The 22,669-nt window shown below is 37.2% G+C and overlaps 5 protein-coding genes, 1 long non-coding RNA gene and 2 pseudogenes across 7 annotated transcripts; 2 read left to right on the plus strand and 6 right to left on the minus strand.

Moving 5' to 3' along the window:
* Positions 1–1,948: 1,948 nt before the first annotated feature.
* Positions 1,949–3,417, minus strand: LOC147935757 (uncharacterized). The gene is made up of 2 exons (XM_087470206.1): positions 2,226–3,417; positions 1,949–1,983 (listed from the first exon to the last, which is right to left on the minus strand). Exons 1-2 carry the CDS (start codon positions 3,415–3,417, stop codon positions 1,949–1,951), a joined length of 1,227 nt encoding a protein of 408 aa, XP_087326332.1.
* Positions 3,418–5,884: 2,467 nt separating this feature from the next.
* Positions 5,885–6,631, minus strand: LOC104716778 (pathogenesis-related protein 1 pseudogene; annotated as a pseudogene).
* Positions 6,632–8,684: 2,053 nt separating this feature from the next.
* LOC104716779 (pathogenesis-related protein 1) lies at positions 8,685–9,387 on the minus strand. Its single transcript, XM_010434220.3, has one exon. It carries the CDS (start codon positions 9,352–9,354, stop codon positions 8,854–8,856), a length of 501 nt encoding a protein of 166 aa, XP_010432522.2. The 5' UTR covers positions 9,355–9,387; the 3' UTR covers positions 8,685–8,853.
* A 1,759-nt stretch (positions 9,388–11,146) lies between these two features.
* LOC104716780 (DUF21 domain-containing protein At4g33700) lies at positions 11,147–14,459 on the plus strand. 2 transcript variants are annotated; one of them, XM_087470615.1, is made up of 11 exons: positions 11,147–11,710; positions 12,292–12,368; positions 12,461–12,544; positions 12,655–12,768; positions 12,865–12,951; positions 13,038–13,177; positions 13,296–13,383; positions 13,491–13,564; positions 13,640–13,755; positions 13,839–14,110; positions 14,194–14,459. In XM_087470615.1, the coding sequence occupies exons 1-11, from the start codon at positions 11,533–11,535 to the stop codon at positions 14,236–14,238; spliced, it is 1,275 nt and encodes a 424-aa protein (XP_087326741.1). In that variant the 5' UTR covers positions 11,147–11,532; the 3' UTR covers positions 14,239–14,459. The 2 variants fall into 2 exon arrangements, 1 of the variants encoding a protein (XP_087326741.1); XR_015569224.1 differs by having other exon boundaries at positions 11,172–11,710; positions 13,648–13,755.
* Positions 14,460–14,828: 369 nt separating this feature from the next.
* On the plus strand, positions 14,829–17,121 carry LOC104716781 (peroxiredoxin-2A-like). The gene is made up of 3 exons (XM_010434224.3): positions 14,829–15,087; positions 15,214–15,293; positions 15,429–17,121. The coding sequence occupies exons 1-3, from the start codon at positions 14,933–14,935 to the stop codon at positions 16,883–16,885; spliced, it is 1,692 nt and encodes a 563-aa protein (XP_010432526.2). The 5' UTR covers positions 14,829–14,932; the 3' UTR covers positions 16,886–17,121.
* LOC147935758 (uncharacterized) lies at positions 17,049–17,554 on the minus strand. Its single transcript, XR_015567774.1, has 2 exons — positions 17,489–17,554; positions 17,049–17,396 (listed from the first exon to the last, which is right to left on the minus strand). It is a non-coding gene; the product is annotated as an uncharacterized LOC147935758 (long non-coding RNA).
* A 539-nt stretch (positions 17,555–18,093) lies between these two features.
* LOC109126800 (uncharacterized protein At4g02000-like) lies at positions 18,094–21,721 on the minus strand (annotated as a pseudogene).
* Positions 18,812–20,635, minus strand: LOC104716782 (uncharacterized). Its single transcript, XM_010434225.3, has 4 exons — positions 20,341–20,635; positions 19,867–20,046; positions 19,360–19,666; positions 18,812–19,223 (listed from the first exon to the last, which is right to left on the minus strand). The coding sequence occupies exons 2-4, from the start codon at positions 20,033–20,035 to the stop codon at positions 18,923–18,925; spliced, it is 777 nt and encodes a 258-aa protein (XP_010432527.1). The 5' UTR covers positions 20,036–20,046; positions 20,341–20,635; the 3' UTR covers positions 18,812–18,922.
* Positions 21,722–22,669: the final 948 nt, after the last annotated feature.

Genomic DNA, 22,669 nt, shown 5'->3' on the forward strand with positions numbered 1-22,669 from the left:
GTGAAGTAGACCAAGATCAGTCATTAAAAATTCAGATTTAAGAGAGGAGAGAATGGACCTAAGAAGAGCCGGGGAAGAAGCAGTGAGGATGATATCGTCGACGTATAAGAGAAGATAGGCAAGTTCAGTGCCTTGGCGATAAACAAAGAGAGACGCATCACACTTGCTGTTGTGGAAGCCAATTTTGGTAGCATATTGCGAAAATCTATGAAACCATGCCCGTGGAGATTGTTTGAGACCGTATAAAGACTTCTTGAGAAGGCACACATGATCTGGTTTGTCTGGATCAGCAAAGCCCGGCGGTTGGTGCATGTAAACGGTTTCCTCAAGATCGTCGTGAAGGAATGCGTTCTTAACATCAAGTTGGTGGAGAGGCCAGTCACGTGCAACAGCCAGGGTAAGAACAGTACGGATTGTCGTTGGTTTAATGACAGGACTGAAGGTCTCCTCACAATCAACACCTACTTGTTGTGATTTGCCGTTTGCGACCAACCGAGCTTTGTAGCGAGATAAAGTGCCATCTGCATTAAATTTATGACTAAACAACCACATAGAACGCACAATGTTAGTATTCACAGGACGGGGAACAAGATCCCATGTACCAGCAGATTTTTGAGCCGTATACTCAGATGACATCGCCCCATTCCAGTTAGGGTCACGAGCTGCTTGAACATGAGAACGAGGAAGAGGAGAAATGTGAGTAGTGTGAAGAGAGAGAATGCGCTTGGGTTTGAGAATACCACTTTGACTCCTTGTGCGGATACGAGGAGGGGCTGGTGGTGGAGGAGGTTGTTGAACAGTTGATGGTGGTGGCGTCGGAGGAGAAGTAGGCGCCGGTGGTGACGGAGGCACCGGAGGAGAAGGTTGTGTGGGTGATAGCGGAGGTGAGGGTGGAGGAGATGGGGAAGCGACAGGCAGTGGTGGTGAAGGAGGTAGAGGAAGAGAGATAGGAGGGAGATAAGAGGTAGGAGGAGACGGTAATGGCGTAGCCGACCGTACTGAAGAAAACGGGAATGAGGTCTCGTCGAAGACGACGTGGCGAGAAATAATAATACGATGAGTAGCAAGATCAAGACACCGATAACCACGGTGATTAGGTGGATACCCGAGAAAAACGCAACGTGTGGAACGAGGAGATAGCTTGTTCGCAGTCGTAGGAAGAAGGTTGGGGTAACACAAACACCCAAACACCCGAAGATGATCATAAGAGGAAGGTTTGTTGAAGAGGCGAGTGAAGGGAATCTGATTTGCAATGGTCGTCGAGGGAAGGAGATTAAAGAGGTGAGCTGCCATATGTAAAGCTTCAACCCAGTAAGTGTTGGGCATGTGAGCTTGAAAAAGAAGAGCACGAACAAGATTATTAAGAGTACGTAGAGTACGTTCCGCACGACCATTTTGAGCAGAAGTATAAGGACAAGAAAAACGAGCATGAATACCATGGGAGGAAAAGAAAGCCTGCATTTGACGATTGTTAAACTCACCACCATTATCACATTGAAAACTTTTTATAGGAACTTGAAATTGGGTTTTAACATAGTTAAAAAAATGTAAAAATTTTGCAAAAACTTCACTCTTTTGACGAAGAGGATAAATCCAAACAAAATGAGAGAACTGGTCAAGAAAAATAACGTAATACTTGATGCCACTCACACTGGAAACAGGAGAAGTCCAAATATCAGAGTGTATTATTTCAAAAGGCAAAGAAACAGAAGACGAGGAAGAGTAAAAAGGATGACGAATATGTTTTCCTAGCTGACAAGCATGACATAAACCAGAAATATCCGTTTGAGAACAATCAAATAAACCAGAAGAAGACAAAATGCGAAAAACGGAGTGGCCGGGATGGCCTAAGCGACGGTGCCAAGTAGAAGCAGACGCGGTAGCAACGAGGGCATGAGGAGACGATGGAAGGGATGAGGACGTGACGGAGTAGAGTGGACCAGCACTATCACATCGGATGAGAGGGGTCCGAGTGCGAAGATCCTTAACAAGAAAACCATAAGGGTCAAATTCAACAGTACAAGCGTTGTCAACCGTAAATTGACGAACCGAAACAAGATTTTTTAAAATTCTAGGACACAGAAGGACATTCTTAAGATGAAGAGGACGAGAAGCGGAGGGAAAAAGAGTGCTACCCGAAGCAGTGACAGGGAGAAGAGAACCATTACCGACAATAACACGAGGTAGAGAATGAGGAGAAGAAGAGGAGAGAGTAGAGAGAGTACCAGGATGGGAGGTGAGGTGAGCTGTTGCCGCAGAGTCCATATACCAACTAGCATCCGCAGGGTCCGTAAGAGTCATGGTGTTGAACGCGCCGGCAAGAGCAGTGGGTATCATATCTGTCGAAGGCGAGGAAGGGGAATGTTGTGTGAGGTACGCAGAGCCATTCGGTGATGGAGCAGAGCCGAGAATGCCGGAAGAAGGACGAGATGACATGGAAAAGTGAGGCGATGATGGGGGAGGATGATGCGAAGTAGACGAAGGAGACCACGTAGGCATGTTGGGCCATGTAGGTATGTTGGGCCATTGGGGAAACATGGGCCATTGATTGGGTTGAGGCCATGGCCAAGTAGGTTGCTGAGAAGGCCAAGGCCCAGTATTCCAATTGCCATTTCCACGACCTTTGTTGTGGTTGGAGTTACGACCACCACGGTTGCCGCGATTGGTGCGACCCCCACCGCGATTGGGTTGGTGAGAGGAGGAGGAGGAAGCCGAGCGAGAATCATATTGGTAGGGTGAGGTAGCAAGAAGAACCTGAGGAGATGATGCATGGTCTACATGTGACGGATCAGGACGACGGAGAGTTTTGAGACGATCTTCCTCATCTTTGAGCATGGATCTAGCATCATTAAAAGAGCAAGGAGGAGATCGATGTTTAATGACATTAATAATATTATCAAATTTAGAACTCAACCCATTGAGAAGATGTCGAACAAGCGCACGATCCGTGACAGGGGCATTGACGTTTGCAAGAAGATCAGAGAGAGACTTCATTTTCTGACAATATTCATGAACAGAGAGATCACCGATCTGGAGGTTGCGGAGCTCATTCTCAAGTTGAATAGCACGAGCCTCCTTGTTGTCTCGAAAGAGATTCTCGATGGTGGTCCAGAGGTCACAAGCGGTGCACTTCGTCTTCAAGACAGTCTTAAGGAGCGATTCGGAGATCGTGCCATAGATCCACATTTTGATGGTACCATCGACTTGTGACCAGAGAGTGTCCGTTGGACCAGAGGGAGCGGATGTGCCGTCGAGGTGGCCAAGAACATTGAAACTGTGGCAATGAGTTTCGAACAATTCTCGCCATATGTCGTAGTTCATCTGGTGCATATCCAAAATAATAGGAATATGAGCCTTGATCTGGGTGAGATTTAAGGAGCGATCAGAAACAGAGAAAACAGGAGTAGGAGCCGCCATTGTGGGGGAAAAGGAAGAAATGAAAAACAGAGGAGGACAGAAAAAGAAGAAGAAATGAAAAACAGAGGAGGACGGAAAAAGAAGAAGAAACAGAGGAGCGTGTTTTTTTTTTTTTTTTTTTTTGTTTTTGTTTTTTTGTATAAGAGAGAAAGAAGAGGCGGTTTATTAGAGCACTAGCTCTGATACCATGTTTGATTAGGTTAATCCCCTCGATGCTGGTATCATTGTATTGACAAGATTACATATGAGTCGATGTACAATATAGCCGTTGGGGCTATTAACTAAGCTTCCTTATATACACTGAAGAATATATGTATTCCTATTCTAATACTTAGGGGCTTCACTCTGACCGCGGCTCGGGCTGCGTTATGGGGTCTGAGGTAGCTGTCCGGAGACTCATGTGACTGCGGATACTGAGAGTATTGTGCAAAGGAAACATCGATTTGTGTAATGTAATTAATGAGAAGTAGGAGAACCAAGGTCTCAAGAGCAACCTTCTGAAACATTTTAATGATATTTATTTCGTCTTCAAAGATTCATGGAACAAATTAAAGTTAGTGTAAGATGAATGTTTGTTTTCGATGGCTACTTATAGAAAGTTTAAAATGTTTATATATAATATACACAAATTATAGTTAAATGGCCTAGTTGGTGTCACGTTTTGAAGTAAATCTGGTTAGACACTATATTTAAAAGACTAAAGGCTTCTAAACATTAATGTGAAGTGATGTACGCACGTTATTAGGGTTGTGTAGGGTGTGCGAAAAAAAAAGGTGGCATGCTTGTAGAGCTGATAGTGATGAATTGAGTATCTCGGTCGGCTAAGGGTGGTGGAATAATATCTTTAAAATTATTGGTTTCGGCTATGGATCAGATATAATTTTTTAAAAATGTGACTTGTATTTTTTGGTTCAGTCGATCAATAAAGAAACGTACTGCAACTTAGCAATTTATCGCTTAAAGTCTCGGATAGCTATGAAAGAATAATATATTTTTGGTTCAATCGTTTCTAGAGACTATTTAGATATAAGGTACCGGCGCTGATCCGTAGACCTCCAAAATAAAGCAAATACTCATTCATGGTGAGGGAAAAATTTTCATGATAGACCAAACTTGGATAACTCAGTTGGTAAAGATTCTCTAGCAAAATCTAGAAGTCACCCGAAGAACGGCGCTTGGGAGAGGACCATAGAAAATACTCTGATCTCTGATTGGAAGGGATGTACGGGCTAAGGCCCCGGAAACTTTAGTAATTCAAAAAAAAAATCATGATAGATAAAAAAAAATTACAGAAAAAAGTACAAACAAAAATTACAAAAAGTTGATAAAAAAAATTCATGATATGTATCAAATCCCTGAAAAGATCATTTTTCGTCTCCATGACGTATATATATATATATATATATATATATATGTTAACTCTAATATAAAAACTCTATATATTTCATAGTATATCCTAAAAGATGGGCTTTCAGATTCGGAATTCCAATTGGTTTAAAAGGTCAATTGACAATTTGTTGATGTAGCAAAAGTATCCAAATTAACCAAAATTATGGTTGGTGTAAAATCATTTTCAACAAAATCAGCTAACTGATTAAAAACCCTTGGCATGCATATTCTCTTATATTCAATCACAAATGTGTTAATTAACCGTTAATTAGTACAGTAGTCAACTTCTAGTGGGCAGCCTCCTTGCCCAAGCAGCCGGATGACCTAAGCGGTTTCAGGCGATGTCGATGTGAAAATATAATAATATTATTATTATTATAGCAAATTAAAGTCTCGCCGTGTAGTTAATGTTGTTTACAGATCACATAATTCCTCTATAGCTAATTGTCTTCCGAATACAAAGTCACCATTTGGAATACTATCCAATAATTCATATAATCATATCGAAGAAACTAAAACTTTAAGGGGTGCAAAACAAAAACAGACAAAATATATTTTGCTAACAATGAATCTCTGTTTTTCGGAGAAATTAAACGAATCGGCTTCGAGTTCGACCTTTTATTTGCATCGATACGTGGAGAAACTCACGTATACGTAACCCAAAAAGAAATTACGAATAACTGTTATCCGTAATCTTTCAATCAAAACATGCATAACTGATGTTCCTTAGTGGAACATATGGCTTCATATATATATAGAGAGTGATCTGAAATCTGTTTCCAATTTCCACACTCTTTTTTTTTTTTTTGTGCATGAGCATGTACATAATAAATATAAACATTCTTAGGTTAAGCTTTTTTGTAAATCCAAACGCGAAAACTCACATTCGTTTGAAAAGAAAAAAGACGGATGTGTCTCTGTAATCATTGGAGCGTAATGAAAATGTAAGGGGTTCGATTTTTTAATTAAATAACATATTAGGTGCTTTTCTGATCGTGTTTGTGTTTTTTACGTAGTACATCTAATATAAATTTAATTATGTGTGCGCGTATACATAGAAAAGGAGAGGAGATTTTCATTTAGCAAACAAAGCAAGTGCAAACAGTAGCATTGCATTTTTTTATTCCACGTATATACATATATAATATATGGTACAAAGAGGACCAGACCGGACAATTACCAATCTTTATTAGTTGCATGATAGATGATTGGTATAACTGAACTATACAAACATACATGAAAGTAAAGACATAGATTCATAAGCGCATTTGAATGGAGTTTTATTTTAGTAAGGCCACTCGCCAACCCAGTTACCAGGAGGATCGTAGTTACAAGTGATGAAGGTTTGACCATTCTTGCATCTCACTTTTGCACATCCCAACTTCTCTGTGTTTCTCCACACAACTTGAGTATAGTGGCCACACTGTTTGTCCCAAGCACATGTATTGGAATTATAATCGTAGTCAAATTGTTCGCCCACCCACATGTCAACCGCTTCAACGCCTGTCATGCCACCGCTGCTCCAAGCGATGTTCTCTCCATAGGCTCCGCTCGAGTGTTCCATAGCGCAGTCACCTTTACGTTGGTTCGCATAGTTACGGGCATAAGCAGCCACCTTCTCGTCCCATCTTAAGGGACCCACCCCAACCTCGGCTCGTGCTCGGTTGTGAGCTGCCAAAAAGTCTCGAGGACTGTCTTGGGCTTTTAGATGAACGATGAGAACAAGGAAAAAGGTTAGAGCCAAGAATATGTTTTGAGATGTGTTAAAGATTTCCATCTTTTTCGTTTTTGACGTTTGAGTTTATTAGTTTTTGTGGGTTTTACAAGTGAGGATTGAATACATTATATAGTAGTTTTGTATCGAAATAATTGTTGAACGTTTATATTTTAGAAACAATCACTTGTAATTTTTTATAATATTTATGTAAGACGAAAATTCAAAATGATTTACAGATTAATAGTTAGAAATGTATATATGCGTCTTCGGTCTAATATTATAGTAGGCCAATTGATTCTTTCGTAGCTACAGCCATAGTAATTGACGTGATTAGTGAAATTCTAATATGAGCGTGTGGTTCTGCATTCTCATATGGGTGGTTGAGTACCACTATTGGTTATGTATGATTAGTATAACATATACAGTACGTTGTATATATTTGTCGATTGAACTATATATTGCCATGTTCGTGTTTGTCATGGATTGGATCATCCATACATACATACAGTTATAAATATGATATGTCCATTCTTGTGGAATGTGGATGGTAAATTTTTATGTTTAAGATGTTGGTGAGATGTAACGTTTTAACAATGAAATAACTGACTATTAAGAAGATGTGGATATAAGGCGAGACTATTAAACAAGGAAGGATGATAAAAAAAATTCGAGGATAAACGTAAAAACGATATCATAGTGTATGTTGATAATTCGGTTATTAATTAATACTAATACTTTAGAGATATATATATATATATATATATATGAGAAAATGTTCCATAAAATGCATATAATATATATATATATATATAGTTGTTGGAGTTTCACATCACTGACATTTAATTTGTGCATGTCTTCTGACGTAGGATAGCTAAATAATACAAATATTAATATGCAGCCATCACGATATTATATAGTTTGTCACATGATGGTTATTCATTAGCTTATTTTCTTCTTTTTTTTTTTTTAGCTTATTTTCTATTTGCAAGTATGGCCATTTATTATCAACGATATGTACTAATTGATTTTATAATTTTAGTTAATTGGACGACTTAAAACTTAAAAGAGATCGATACTTAATAGCATACATTTTTTAAAAAATTATATATATACGGGATTTGATTGAATCAATTGGTAAAGAGAGGATAATCGTTGGAAATTATAGATATCTATCAAACTAATGTAATTTTTCGTCATTTGTTATTGGAGTTGATGTTATAACTTGAAAACAGAAACGTTTAAAAATATATATATCAATGGAAATGTGTAAATTAATTATCTATAAATCTTATAAAAGTATAACTGATCATCTCCCCAATGCTCTTTTACGTAGTTTCTCACATGACTATGCAGTCATTCTAGCTAAGCAAAAATAATGTAGTTGTCGACTAAAAACAAAATAAAGCAGACGTGGACATGTTGTGTTACTTGTGTAGATAAATAAGCCTAGACGAAAACTTTCAAATTTCTAAAACGGTACTCCACAACCTCAAAAGAAGTAACTATTGTTTATTGGGTATCATTTGGAATAAAAGTCTCTCGAATTGATATGTTCGAAATCTAAATTCTCTGGACTATAGCTTATCTTAATCCTCGTATTTTTCCACAACCAAATATATTTGTTTTCTCGTTTAACCTTAGGTTCCGATTGGTTCAAAATACCAATTTCTGTCAATTCAAACAGCACCTCAAAAAATTCCGAAAATAAAATATATATATTTTTTTTTTGGGCAAATCGAAATCAATATCTAATGTCCTTGTATCAACATGCAAAAAAATAATCCGGCAAATACTTTCCAAATGTTTCTGAATTTTAGCCATCAAACAAGCCTTTTTAACATTTATAAGCACATACACGATTACAAGAAGACTAGGATTGCACCCTAAACATGATAAGGTGGCAAAACCAATTTATGATGGTCCCCAGTTGAAGAATTCAGTATGGGATCGATAACATTGTTTTTTTTTTATATATAAAAAAAAAAACAACGGTTTCAACATCACGGTTGCCTACAATTGATGACTTAAATAGCAAAAAAATCACAATTATAACTTATAGTAATATACTATTAAATAAAATATGGTAGGATGGAAGCAATATTGTGTTAAGTTTAGCCCGCTACCTCAACTTAGCACGTCATTTAATTAGTGTACGTCACAATTTTAAGCACCGAAAGCGTATTATTCCGTCACAACATATTATACAAACCATAAACACACAAAGGAATCACCATATCATCCTATGATGATGATTAATTATTGATATTACAGAAACACCACACGTCCGCTATGGACAAGTTACATTCGTCTGCATTCGCACTTTTACTTAATTAGTAAGGCCTACGGCCCCTAATATTACCAGGAGGAGAATAGTTGCAAGTCACAAAGGTTCCACCATTGTCACACTTGACTTTGGCACACCCAACCCACGCCGAGTTTCTCCACACAACTTGAGTATAATGACCACATTGTTTTCCAGCACGACATGTGTTCGAATTGTAGAAGTAGTCCGACTTCTCCTTGACCCACAATCTCACTGCAGCAGCACCAGACATATCACCACTGCTCCATGCCAAGTTTTCACCGTAACGCCCGCCTGAGTTTGAGTGAACGAGACGACAGTCCCGCTTTCTTTGTTGGGCATAGTTCCAGGCGTATCTGGCCGCCCCCGCATGCCATCTTATATGAGGCACGTTAACGTCGTCGCGAGCATGATTGTGTACATCGAGGTAGTCTTGTGGCCGGTCTTGGGCTTTCAGAGGAACCGCAAAAGCTAGGACAAGAGCTAACGCCACGAGTATTAGGATTTGAGAAGAGTTGAATATCTTCATTTAGTTTTCTTAGTTGTCTACGTACGAGCTCTTTTACTTTGTGTTGTGTGTTATGGGTTAGACACGAGGATTTATATAGAGTTTACGTAGGAGTTTTTTTTATGGACAAGTAATAACACTTGCCAGATTATTATTTTACCAACGAATACACTTGTAGCAATTGTATTATTTTAAATCTCTGTTTTACCAAGTCAATTAGGCGAAGAAGTCAAATTGTCCCTTTGTAAATAAATTAAAAACAATGATTCGACTGAACAATTTTTTACAGTATTAAAACTGCAAGACAATTTCTTCAAATCTTTCCCATATACGTTTGTAGGATGTTAGTTTATATTATTAAGGAGAAAGTTTGAAGAACAAAATAAAACAAATCGTTAGAATATATATTCTTCCGTTCCGTTCCGTGTTGTACATTTTATCCTCTAGCTAGATAGTTTAAAATGTTTTATGCTAGTTAATTGCTATGACTTTTACTAGGTCAGGTGAATGCATGGCGACGATTAATCTTTTTTTTTTTTTTTTTTTTTTTCATAATCAACCATTTGCCATTGTTTAGATTGGTCAAACGAATATCCATGAATAAGGTCGGATGTCGAGACTATAAACAAATCAAGCATATATTGTTTTGTGTGTGTGTGTGCCTGTGTGGTGTATCAATCAAGAATACATCTTCATTAGGGCAAGCAAAATATTCACTATATTCTCTCTTTGATTCATCGTGCGCTTCATTCCAACTCCAAAAAAATCCAGATATTTGTAATTATCGGGGTACATATACCAAATACTAAAAAATAAATACTTTATTAAAAAGAAAAATAAATCACATATACTAAGTACTAACATAGTAGTTATATCATCGTACATAGTATTAAAGAAGATGTGATTCATCTCGTACAAAATATATGAAATCCGATCTTCTCCAGAATATAGATATGAATCCATGATCTGGATCTAAGCATATTCATTTTCGATAACATTTGTTTTTCTAGTTTTATTTTTGTACTCTAGTTTATTTTAACATTACCAATGCTTTTAGCTAATGTTTTTTGCGGATTTGGAACCATATGTACTATGTTAGATACATTACACAGATACTATGAATTATTGGATGAACTGGGCCTGATAAAATGGACATGAGATCGCTAAAAGAAATGGACGGCCACGACGCACGAGTGAAACAATTGAAAATATTATTGTATGGGAACTCGAGTAAAATCTTTTGTTAAATAAGTTAGTTTGCCGACCTAAAAAGTAGCTCATAATGAAAGCTTTCTCTTCGTCATCGGGTGGAAAAAGAATTTTCTTGGTAGTATAAACTTTTTAGTAAATAGTACTCCATTATAAAAAATTTATAATTATAAGTACTGTAAAAAGGAAACTACATCAGCCATTCATTTAAAAAGAAAAAGAAAAAAAGGTAATTTATCTAGTCAATTTAAGAGCAAAAATAAGTAAATAACAAATGTTTTTTTTTTTTGTTTGTTTGTTTTAATTAAATATATATATAGAAAAGCTTTACTACAACAAAACACATTCAGTTTGACGACGCACGCAAACACAGAAAAAGTGTCGTGGGCGAAGATCCGTATCGGAGGATCAAAAATCCACCTCCTCTACGTAGCGGGAAAAAAAAAACCAGCTAATTTTGCTGCGTCACCATCATTAACAAATAATAGTACGTAATTAAAGAGACACAAATGTTACATTTACGTAAACACCCTTCCTCATCTAACATTACATTACACCGCTTTACACATACGGGGCTAGTATTGTCATTAAACACGGCCTATATATCTCCAGTGGAATCTCCACCGCACGAGCTTCTTCTGCTCTTTTATTATATCATCTCATCTCTCTCTCCATAATTGCTTCGATTTCTCTGCAAAAAGTGTCTTTTTTTCTTTTTCTTTCGCTGATATTTTTTTTTCTGAGCTTCACTTTGATTAAAGTCTCTCTTTTTTTTTTTTTTTTTTTTGTGTGTGGTTACTAATTGAGTCGGAGACGACTGTTCTGTTTTCTGTTTCAAGAAACATTTGGAGAGATGTCAAGTCTGTGAGTGTTGTTGTTAGCTAAGGGGTTTAGTTTAAAGAGTGTGTGTGTGTGTTTTCTGATTTCTTGAGCTTTTTTTTTTTGGGGGGGGGGGGGGGGTTTATCTAGAAAAGAGTCGATTTTTTTTTGATGGCGGTGGAGTATCAATGTTGCGACACAAACTTCTTCATACATATAGCTGTGATTGCGTTTCTTGTCTTGTTCGCTGGACTCATGTCTGGTTTAACATTGGGTCTTATGTCTATGAGTCTCGTTGATCTTGAAGTTCTCGCTAAATCCGGTACTCCCCAATATCGCCAATACGCTGGTAACAACACTTTTCCCTCTCTTTGAGTTCCCTGATTCCGATTTCACTCTCTTATAAAGTTTTGTTATTTCACCAATTTTGCTTTGTAAAGTTTTGTTTTTTTCTATCACCAATTGCAGTTATATTTTAGAATGGGTTTTACACTTGTGTAGTTAGATGTTGCCGATGGTCTTTTTTGTTGTTGTTGTTTGTGATGGTAATATTCGAATTTGGTTATTAGTTAGTTCATTGATTGGGCGTTTTGATTTACTTCCAAACGTATCTGGTTATTTTTAGGTCGAGTTTGGTTTCTGTAATATTCAGTTGCTGCGTGTGTGTTTATTATACTGGTAAAGATTTTGGTCTTATCCTAACTTTACTTATCAAGACTAGAATATACCCTTTTTATCACTTTTTACCCTACTCTAAGCTCCAAATTTGATCAAGTAATAGCTGTTATGTCATCGACGATGATTCAGTTGTTGTTCTGAGCAGTCTGCTTTGTTCCAAATATTGCAGTATCAATATGGGTCTAATTTATGTCTTGTTAGGCTCAGTCTCTTTCTGTGTTAATAGATCAAAGTTTTTTTTGTTTGCTGCAGCAAAAATATTGCCAGTGGTAAAGAATCAACATCTGTTGCTTGTCACTTTACTCATATGCAACGCAGCTGCTATGGAGGTAAATGATTCAACAACTTCACCTTAGCCTCTCTGATTCATACACATTTTGAGAATGTTGTTTGATTGATAGTAGTGATTTATTCTTTTCAGACGCTTCCTATTTTTCTTGATGGTCTTACGACGGCATGGGGTGCCATTTTGATTTCAGTTACATTAATTCTTCTCTTTGGTGAGGTAAGATTACCCTTTCTTTCCTTTAATAATATTAAACAACAGGGAAAACAGTTTCTGAGCAATTTTAATCACTTTCATGTATCTGATTGTTGGCTTTATTGCAACTGCAGATTATACCACAGTCAATCTGTTCACGTTATGGTTTGGCGATTGGTGCAACAGTGGCTCCGTTTGTACGTGTTCTAGTCTTTCTCTGCTTACCAGTTGCATGGCCAATTAGCAAGGTAAAAACATTTTACCAATCTCTGCAGGAGTCAATGCCCCAACCATCATGCGCTTTGTTATAAAAAGTGTTTTTGTTTTCCCTTTGAATAATCTAGCTGCTGGACTTTCTATTGGGCCATCGTCGTGCAGCACTTTTTCGAAGAGCTGAGCTGAAAACACTTGTGGATTTTCATGGAAATGAGGTATGCATTGATCCCATCTTCAAGGTGAAAAGTTTCTGTATCCCATTCCTCTTATGTCATGTTGTTTAGTATCCTATTTCTTTCAGGCTGGAAAGGGTGGAGAGTTGACTCATGATGAAACGACAATCATTGCAGGAGCTCTTGAACTGTCTGAGAAAATGGTCAAGGATGCAATGACACCAATTTCTGATATCTTTGTGATTGATATCAATGCCAAACTAGACAGGTTTTTGTGTTGTGATTCTTCTGAGAACTATCAAATTAGAAACAGACTTGCCTAGAGTATTTATTCTTCTTATTGCTAAACATTTATTTTATTTTATTTCTGTGTTCCTTTGGTATAGAGATTTGATGAACTTGATTCTCGAGAAAGGGCATAGCAGAGTTCCAGTATACTATGAGCAACCAACTAACATCATCGGCCTTGTTCTGGTAACTTCCAGCCTCAAGCAGTAGTTCTCTCTAATGTCATTTTCACATATAGTGTCTTCTTAAGTGTTCTGTTTCCAGTTCTAACCATTCATATCTATTATCTTCAGGTAAAGAACTTATTGACCATCAACCCAGATGAAGAAATACCTGTCAAGAATGTCACAATAAGAAGGATCCCAAGGTGAAATTTCCGATTCTAAGCAATTTTAAACCCACTTGAATGTGCTTCAAAAGCTGATTTATTACTTTGTTTTAGAGTTCCAGAAATCTTGCCTCTATATGACATATTGAACGAGTTCCAGAAAGGACTCAGCCACATGGCTGTTGTTGTGAGACAGTGCGACAAGATCCACCCATTACCTTCTACAAATGGTAAACTGTTTCATTTATGGACAAAACATTGTCTTACTGAGTTTCAAGTTTTGAGTATATCTGGTTTGGTTTTTCTCAAATAGGGAGTGTTAAGGAAGTCCGAGTGGATTTGGATAGTGAGGGAACTCCTACTCATCAGGAGAGAATGTTAAGGACAAAAAGATCGCTTCAGAAGTGGAAGAGCTTTCCTAATCGAGCAAGTTCGTTTAAAGGAGGGTCAAAGTCCAAGAAGTGGTCAAAAGACAATGATGCAGACATCCTGCAATTGAATGGCAATCCGCTGCCTAAACTTGCTGAGGAAGAAGAAGCTGTCGGAATCATTACAATGGAGGATGTCATTGAAGAACTTCTGCAGGTAAGGAATCTTATATTATATAAGTTAACTACCAAAAAAACTATTTTTCACATGACTATTTATTGTTGGGCATGTGCTTGCAGGAAGAGATCTTTGACGAAACTGATCACCATTTTGAAGACTCCTGACAGACACACAGTGGATGACCACTGAACTGGTTATGAATGTCGATAACTTTGGTCTTTGTTTTCAACTTTCATACTTTGTCACTTGTCCGGCGAATGTTGTATCAGTGTAGGCATGAACAACATCTTTTTCTATGGTTTCAAATGTTTCTTTTTTGTTTGGCTATATATCATTAGTCTCTTAAGAGATTTTACTCTCCTTGCTTCAATGGATCGTTACCAAATCCGAACCCTCTTAGGCTGCGCCAAAATCCGTAACGTTAGTTCTGCCAGAGACCAATGCTGAGCTGGTTGATCCTGTATAAAAAAAAACAAATAAAAATTGAAAACTAAATCGGGTAATTTTTAAAACAATCGATTTTTCTACGTTTTATGATTTTCTATATATCGACATCTAAAATATTTCAATAATAGTACAAATGTTTGTGCTTAATAGTATATTTTTTGATAAATTAGTTGAACTATATAAAATTATTAAAACAAATAAACGTTTCAATGACTAATTAATTTTAGAATAACCTATTAGATTTTTTTTTAATAGTTATGTTGATCTTTTGTTTTTAAAATTATTTGCCTGTGCGGGAAACTGTCCTAGTAAAACCATAATTCTAAGAAATCAATTAATGATAAATTTTGTGGAGCCCTAGTTTCATTTTGTTCAAACTCCAAAACTCTTCAGCCGCAGAGATCTCTTCTCATGGCTCCAATCGGTGTGGGCGATGTTGTACCAGACGGAACTATCTCTTTCTACGATGAAAATGATCAGCTTCAGACAGTCTCCGTTCACTCTCTCGCCGCCGGTAAAAAAGTCATTCTCTTCAATGTCCCTGGTGGTTTCTCTCCCACATGCAGGTATAAAGTTTCAAACTTTTTTCTGATTTATCCTTCAAACTAGTTCTATAGATGTGGGTTTTGATTATAAGCTGATGAATCTGTAGATTTGATTTAGAGAATTGTGTTTTCTTGTTGTGAGGTTAGCATGAAGCTTGAGTCTGGATTCATTGAGAAAACAGAGGAGCTTAAGTCAAGGGGTATTGATGAGATCATTTGCTTTAGTGGTGAGTTTGTATACTTCTGAAATATGATCAAAATATTGAATTCGTAGAAGAGTGCAGAGTGAAAAGTCTATACAATTGGTTTGGTTATCGTATTTTGGCTTGAGTGTGCTTGATTTGGTAATTGGTTGGTTGCAGTGAATGACCCATTTGTGATGAAGGCATGGGGAAAGACATACCCTGAGAACAAGCATGTGAAGTTTGTAAGTGACGGGTCAGGGGAATACACACACCACCTTTTGGGACTTGAGCTTGACCTCAAAGATAAGGGTATTGCTGTTAGGTCAAGGAGATTCACTCTGTTACTCGATAACCTCAAGGTGACTGTAGCCATTGTTGATTCTGGTCATGAAGGTCCCTTTTCTCAACTTGAATCAATTACGATGATGATGCCGTCCATGTCAAATCTTCCAAGGGATTTGGTAGAGGAGATTATCTACAGGGTTCCTTGGAAATTTATGAGATCAGTGAGATTAACTTGCAAAAAGTGGAACGGTTTGTTCAAAAGCCGGAGCTTTATGGAGATGCGCATTGCCAAAGAAGAAGCAGCAGCAAAGGAATTAGGGGAGAATCGAATGATTGTGATATTGGATTGCAATGTTCGTTTAATGGGCATTGCCGTGAACGACAATTTATCCATAAAGTCTCGAGGTAAACTTACTTGCCTAGAGGATTCAGAACAAGTCAAGATATCTGAAGTCTTTCATTGCGAGGGTTTATTGTTATGCATCTTGAAAGACGATGACACTAAGATTGTTGTTTGGAATCCGAGTTTGGGGCATACAAGGTGGATCCAAACCAGAAAATATAACAGCGCAAGTGCATGGAAAGGACGAGACTATTACAAGTATGCTCTGGGATACAAAAATAATAGCGAAAACAGATCTTGTCGTAGCTTCAAGATCTTGAGGTTTACAGATGAAACAACAGTAATAGAGGAAACAGATAGCAGACTTCTCCCCGTCAACCCTGCTTTACGGTTTGAAATCTACGATTTTGATTCTGATTCATGGATTACTCTTGATATCTCTCCACACTGGCTTATAGGGTATGACCGTGGTGTCTCTCTCAAGGGAAACACTTACTGGAGTGTAGAACGAAAGGTAAGCCCACTCAATGATCATATAATCTGTTTTGATTTTACAAGAGAGAGATTTGGACCGCTTCTTCCTTTGCCGTTTAGTGCTTGGGGTGAACAGTTTGCATCACTATCTTGTGTTAGAGAAGAGAAGATCGCGGCTTTATTTCAGTCAAGCAAAACAGGTCAGCTTGAGGTATGGATTACGACTAAGATTGAGACCAACAATGTGTCATGGATCAATTTCTTCTCAATTGATAGACAAGACATTGAGCGGGGGCTTTCACATAAGAGTTTCTTCATTGACGAGGAGAAGAAAGTTGCTGTGGTTTTTAATAAACAAGGAATTGAAAACACTGTTGAAGTCATTGGAGAGGTTGGATGCTTAAAGACATGGCGTCTTCGTCTTCCAGAACCCGGAGATAACAAGTGTTGGCCAATTGTGTGCTCTTATGTTCCAAGTACAGTGCAAATCAAGCAACATAAAGGAGTCAAAAGGAAAGAACAAAGCGATTAGGAAAAGGCATCGAATTTGAGCAAAACGTGTTGAGACAAGAGGAGGTGGAGAGAAACAGAGAGTTGATTGTCCTCAACTTGGGAAGTACCCTTATGAATTCAATCTGCTCGTCTTCCCATTGCGCAATACTAGCAACGTCCTGCATGTTTTCAAGCTGTGTTCATGACTATTAAAATGTTTTTATATGCTTTAAAACTCAGAACAACCAAAAAAAGAAGTACAAGAATTATTTTTTAGACATGCCTCTTAAGGACATCCTAATGTCCACCAAGGTGATTTCAATGCTACTCTAGCCGCATCTTTTGCTTCTGAATTCCTTCCTACCTTGCAAACAAGAATCCTAAAACATGTGACTATATTTCTCTACGAAGAAATAGATAGATACGTTATATAAGTATGTATTGTTTACCAACTTCTGCAGTATGTTTGCGTAATATACAAAAGGTCGTCCAAATCCTGGAAAGAGGTCTTTCTTTGTGTAAAATTCTCCTGCAGTTACCATAGCTGAAACCTTGCAGGGACAAAAGAAGTCCTTTAAAAGTTTAACAAAAGGGTGATTCATCAATGGAGGATGTGATATTATATGCTATAAAAGATTCTTACATGATCTCCTTCATCGAAATGCCGTAACACCTTTTGTTCCAACAAATCTGGAAATAATCCAACCTATACAATACAAAATACAAAAATATTGTTTATTGTTTGTGGTGTACATAACACATTTGATCTGTATATAAGTAATGGTCTTTTTAAAGTCTTACCTTCTTCAAGACGTAGACATTGAGATTGTCAATTTCAGATTCACCAAAGATATTGCCAGTGGTAAAGAATCAGCATCTGTTGCTTGTCACTTTACTCATATGTAAATGTTTCAACATTCTCATATACGTTTTTGAGAATGTTGTTTGATTGTTAGTAGTGATTTAATCTTTTCAGACGCTTCCTATATTTCGTGATGGTCTTACGACGGCGTGGGTGCCATTTTGATTTCAGTTACATTGATTCTTCTCTTTGGTGAGGTAAGATTCTTCGACTTTCTATGGCTATTTTCTTCTTTAACGTGGGTGCCATTTTGATTTTAGAAAAATCCATTTCAATTTAGAAGTCGAAATGCTTACTTTTCCCCCCTCTATGGCTCAAGGATTTTTCTAAATTGCATTAGTAAATTACATCTCTCTATGACTCTTCTGTTTTGGCAATTTTTTTTTTTACTTCTCTGTCTGTAATTCAACAAGAGAGGGATACATATATACAGGACATGGTGGGCAGGATAAGCTTGGAAAGCAAGCTGAACATCAGAAGCTGGAAGGTGGGAATCTTGCCATGGAACGGAGTATGTACTATGGGATTGAAGTCAGGGTGATTAGAGGGTTGAAGTATGAGAACTCTGTTTCTAGCAGAGTTTATGTTTACGATGGGTTGTTTAGGATTGTTGATTCTTGGTTCGATGTTGGGATATTTGGTTTTGGTGTGTATAAATTTAGGCTGGAGAGAATTGATGGGCAGGCTGAGATGGGTAGCTCCATTTTGAAGCTTGCTAGTACTCTTAAAAACAACCCGTTGTCTGTCAGGCCGACAGGTTACATCAGTTTCGATATCTCGAATAGGAAAGAGAATGTTCAGGTTACATGATGATCAAGGAGATGTGATCATATATACAGGACATGGTGGGCAGGATAAGCTTGGAAAGCAAGCTGAACATCAGAAGCATGACCTTAAATAGTTCGTCTTATTGTTTCATTTGTTATGTGCTTTTTGCACAGCGTATGCGTATATAGACCAGCCAGTTACTATGGCTGCATCAGATATTGTTACTATCAGATATTGTTACTGTGAAGAGGAGCAGATAGTTCAAGCACATAATTTGTTATCTTTGTTTCCAACTTTTAAACTTTGTCACTATCATAATAGGGCATGGATGTGAACTTTTATATGGTTTCAAGACGTAATAATCGGTAATACTAGAATTAATAAAAATATGATCATATTAGTAAATACAACATGCCGGTGTAAAGGTAAAATACCGGAATAGAAGACTTAGTCGCTACCATATTTTCTCTTCTTCCTCTTCCTTTGCTTCTCCTTTGACTTGTGTTTCTTACTAAGTTTCTTTTTATGCTCCTTTCTTTTTCTGTGAGCACGTTCACGAACCTCCTCCTCGGAAGAAGAAGAAGAAGAATAAGAAGAATCTGTCCGGCGTCTCAACAAAGGCGATCGCTCTGGCTGACGCCCTAGCTTCCGGTCTCCTGTATCAGAAGTTCTTGACAATTCCGTCACAGGCAGACACGGGAATGTTTCATCCATCCTAGGACCAACAGAGCCTCTGCCACGCTTGACCCTATCATAGACCAGAAACACAAGTTTATATAAAAAAAAAAAGCCGATTCCCAATTCGTTTGTATAATTATTGTAAAGGAAGATATCATGAGGAGGCAGCATCTACTATCAAGATTGAGTATAAAGAAAGGAAATACCTTGACTGGAGAAAAGTCTTAACGTCGACATCTCGTAAGCCTTCATCATCATCATCTTCTGACTGCCATCTTTTGTTTCTGTTCTGGCTTGATGATGGTGATGATAAACGAGTAGTAACATTTTCATCAAGTGAAGTGCATCTCTTAACAAAACCTTTCCTGTTGCTGTGCTCACTTTGACCACTGCTGCTCTCTTCTCTTGATTTACTGCTGCTCTCTTCTCTTGATTTACTTTTGAGCCTCTCATCACACTGTATCTCTTTACTCCGAAGACTCCACATCTCATTGGTTTCTAAAGCTTTGTTTGCTGCATGGCACAAAGAACAAACACATTTAAACCATAATGCACAATTGGAATCTCAAAACACACGTTTGAATATCAGAGTACAAAGTTAAAAGATGCAGGTTAAAAACATCATAAGAAGATCAACCCCAACTAAAGATCTAAGCCTGAAAAACTAGATTTGATTCAATAGAAGCGAGGTCTAGGGAATGAAAAGATGATACCTTGCTGAACACCAAGAACAGTAGCCGTGAGAAATCTAGAGTTAGGGCGATGCCTTACATTAGGCTTCTCAAGATAGGCTCGGACTCCATCTTTCTCAGCTTGTCTCCTCAATTCTGCTGCTTCTCTTAAAAGAACCGAAGCTATTCGATTCTCAGTTTCCAGATCCATGCAGTTCCACGCTAAACCAAAACAAAATCAAAAAAGTATAGACCTTTAAAAAATCTCCAAATCAAAATCAATCTAGGCACAGATCAAAGATGGAACCGATAAAACTTGATAAAATTATCATAATTCCACAACTAAAACAATATATTCGAGAATCATAAAGCTATCATTGCCTCCCAAACTTAGAACTTCCACTAAAGCTATGTTCTTTCGACTCATGAATCAAATCGAAATAGGTTGCACTATAAAAGGATTTATGAAGAATCCAATTGCTCGAGAGAATTGTGATCGAAGAGGAGATTAGTTACCTAGAAATCGAATTTACTCAGATATCAAATAGCTTCACGGATTCGTGCAATTCCTCGGCGTTTTCCAGCAGGCGCAGAGACCAAAGTCGTCGTCGTTCGTCCGAGCCAGGGAGAGAGCAAAAAAATTAAAAATAAATAAAAATTGGACCGAATCTTGAGTAATTACATAGTAAATCGAACCGGAAATAACGGGGTTAATTTTATCGGACCAAACCGATAAAATGTGCAAATTAGCAAAGTATGAGGCAGGAAAAAAAACTAGATTTAGACTGAGGACGGTGTTTTTGTAATTTCCGCCTTATTGCGCACCCTATATCCAAATTTATCAAAAACAAAGGAAACAGTTTTTTTTTTTTTTTTTTTTTCTTGAAGTCTGATTTTATATAACATGTACCAAAATTACAACTATGGAAGCTTCCACTTTTCACATATTACAAGGTTGGATTATCACATAAAGAAAAATAATCTCAGTGTTGCATAACTCAAAGTGGCCAACGCGTTTTCCTACTAAAGTTAATTATAGAACAGTAAACAAAACGATTAAACTAAAAAGATGAAATAAAGATCAGTACACTGATCTGCAATTATTTCTTCATCTCCCATCTGCTGTAGATAAGCAGGATCCAAAAAATGCTAACCAAAAAGTAAACAAACGTTCCATTATTCCTACTTTGAAGATACTGCAGGTTCCCAAAAAACCTTGATAGTGATTGTAGAGTGACATTATCTCTTATTTGGAGGAATCTGAATTCCTGCATCTTTGTATTTTTGAATCTTTTGCTTTAGTTTTTTTTCTCTATCTTTTGCTATCTCAAATCTTGGATGTTTGGATGATTCTCCTATTTCAAATTTGGATGCTTCTCCAATTCCTTATTCTAACTCTGATACAAGCTATCTGAGTAGTTGTTGCTTCATGAAAATCCACTGTTACTATTTCTCCAAGTCTTTCCGCTATAAGCTGCACTGTCTCATTAGAGACATATGGTAGAGGGATGCCCCGAATTTGAACCCAGAGATCGATAGTAGTTAGAAAATCTAAGCTTGGAAAGTCTTCCCATCTTTGCAAAGCAACGAACCAATTATTGAAAACCCATGGTTCCCTTCTTTGCACTGAGATAAGATCTACTTCTGATTAAAAAAGAAACTGAATAAAAGTACCATCCAGTACTCTTCCATGAACTCGTGAAGCAAGACCCCATAACCTTGGTAAAGAAGATATCACAGTCTGAGGATTCTGAACACTTGGATTCAATGGTCTAGCTATCAGACTTAACCTATTGCGAGTTACCGTTGTTACGTATGCAGAATGAGGGATGAGTATTACTGGATCATCACGTCCCAAAACCAAGTTTTGAATTTTATTCCACATCTCGACAGCCATGAAAAGGTATTTAAAAGGAAAAGAAGAGAAGTTTGAGGTAAAAACCAGAGAGAAATGAAGTAATAGGTAAAAAGGTTAACTAAAAGGGTATATAAGTAGAAGAGATATAAGAAAAGAATTAAGAGGATATTTAAGAGGAAGGTTTGCTAATATCTAAGATATAAAAAAAGATTTATAGAAATAGTAATAATGTTATAAGAAGTTAAAAGAAAAAAAAGTTAAAAATCAAAGATAACATAGAAATTTTTACATTGATAAAATAACAGTCAACAAAGACCAAATCTTATCAAGGAGAAAACTAAGAATAATATAATAAAAACAACCTCTTCATGCAAACTGCCAGACAAGAGGACAAAAGACAAACCTTTCACCTTAGATAACTTTGAATTGAAGATACTTTTCCTCTTTCTGAAGTTTCTTTTGGTCAAAACCGACTCTGAATGGTCTTAGAAGGTCAAGGAGGAAAATTTGCAACCTTCTACTTCAACTCCAGGTCAAACCTTGCTTGAGATACACTCTTGTATGTACCCAGTCTCCGTTTGTTTAACATGCTCTTTAGCAAATAACTCTAATAGCCACTTAGGATGACCACTAGCAACATAGGATTGCAGATGTAATCCTTTTATTACACTATTTGCTATTTCGAACGCTCCTCTGTTACAGCTTGGGGGTTCTATTATCATAAACCAATTAGATTTATCGATTTTAAAGCTTAACAACTCTGCAATGTGACCTATCATAGCTGGCCAATCTTTCGGTTTATGGAGAGCTTGAATGATCTCAAAAGAGGATGCTCCAAAAGTAACTCTTTGTAGATGATGCTTATTCATGTTGTCCAAAGCTCATGTCCAACTTTTTAACTTAGCTTCAGTAAGAGAATGTACTTGGGTATATGATCTTCAGTTGTGAATTAAGACCTTTCCATTTGAATCTCTGACCACCCATGAT

This window comes from Camelina sativa, chromosome 10 (genome assembly GCF_030686135.1).
Source record: "Camelina sativa cultivar CO46 ecotype springtype chromosome 10, ASM3068613v1".
Classification (NCBI taxonomy): Eukaryota; Viridiplantae; Streptophyta; class Magnoliopsida; order Brassicales; family Brassicaceae; genus Camelina; species Camelina sativa.

Bases quoted from the DNA above. Each gene is read 5' to 3' on its own strand.
- LOC147935757 (XM_087470206.1), bottom strand. From the start codon at position 3,417: ATGGCGGCTCCTACTCCTGTTTTCTCTGTTTCTGATCGCTCCTTAAAT. The intron at 1,984-2,225 runs GTACTCTCTCTA...TTTCTTGTTAAG, and splicing joins TCACCTCACCTCCCATCCTG to GATCTTCGCACTCGGACCCC.
- LOC104716779 (XM_010434220.3), bottom strand. From the start codon at position 9,354: ATGAAGATATTCAACTCTTCTCAAATCCTAATACTCGTGGCGTTAGCT.
- LOC104716780 (XM_087470615.1), top strand. From the start codon at position 11,533: ATGGCGGTGGAGTATCAATGTTGCGACACAAACTTCTTCATACATATA. The intron at 11,711-12,291 runs GTAACAACACTT...TGTTTGCTGCAG, and splicing joins CCAATATCGCCAATACGCTG to CAAAAATATTGCCAGTGGTA. The intron at 12,769-12,864 runs GTAAAAACATTT...TGAATAATCTAG, and splicing joins TTGCATGGCCAATTAGCAAG to CTGCTGGACTTTCTATTGGG.
- LOC104716781 (XM_010434224.3), top strand. From the start codon at position 14,933: ATGGCTCCAATCGGTGTGGGCGATGTTGTACCAGACGGAACTATCTCT. The intron at 15,088-15,213 runs GTATAAAGTTTC...TTGTGAGGTTAG, and splicing joins GGTTTCTCTCCCACATGCAG to CATGAAGCTTGAGTCTGGAT. The intron at 15,294-15,428 runs GTGAGTTTGTAT...GGTTGGTTGCAG, and splicing joins TGAGATCATTTGCTTTAGTG to TGAATGACCCATTTGTGATG.
- LOC104716782 (XM_010434225.3), bottom strand. From the start codon at position 20,035: ATGGATCTGGAAACTGAGAATCGAATAGCTTCGGTTCTTTTAAGAGAA. The intron at 19,667-19,866 runs GTATCATCTTTT...TGTGCCATGCAG, and splicing joins TGTTCTTGGTGTTCAGCAAG to CAAACAAAGCTTTAGAAACC. The intron at 19,224-19,359 runs GTATTTCCTTTC...GGTCTATGATAG, and splicing joins AAGACTTTTCTCCAGTCAAG to GGTCAAGCGTGGCAGAGGCT.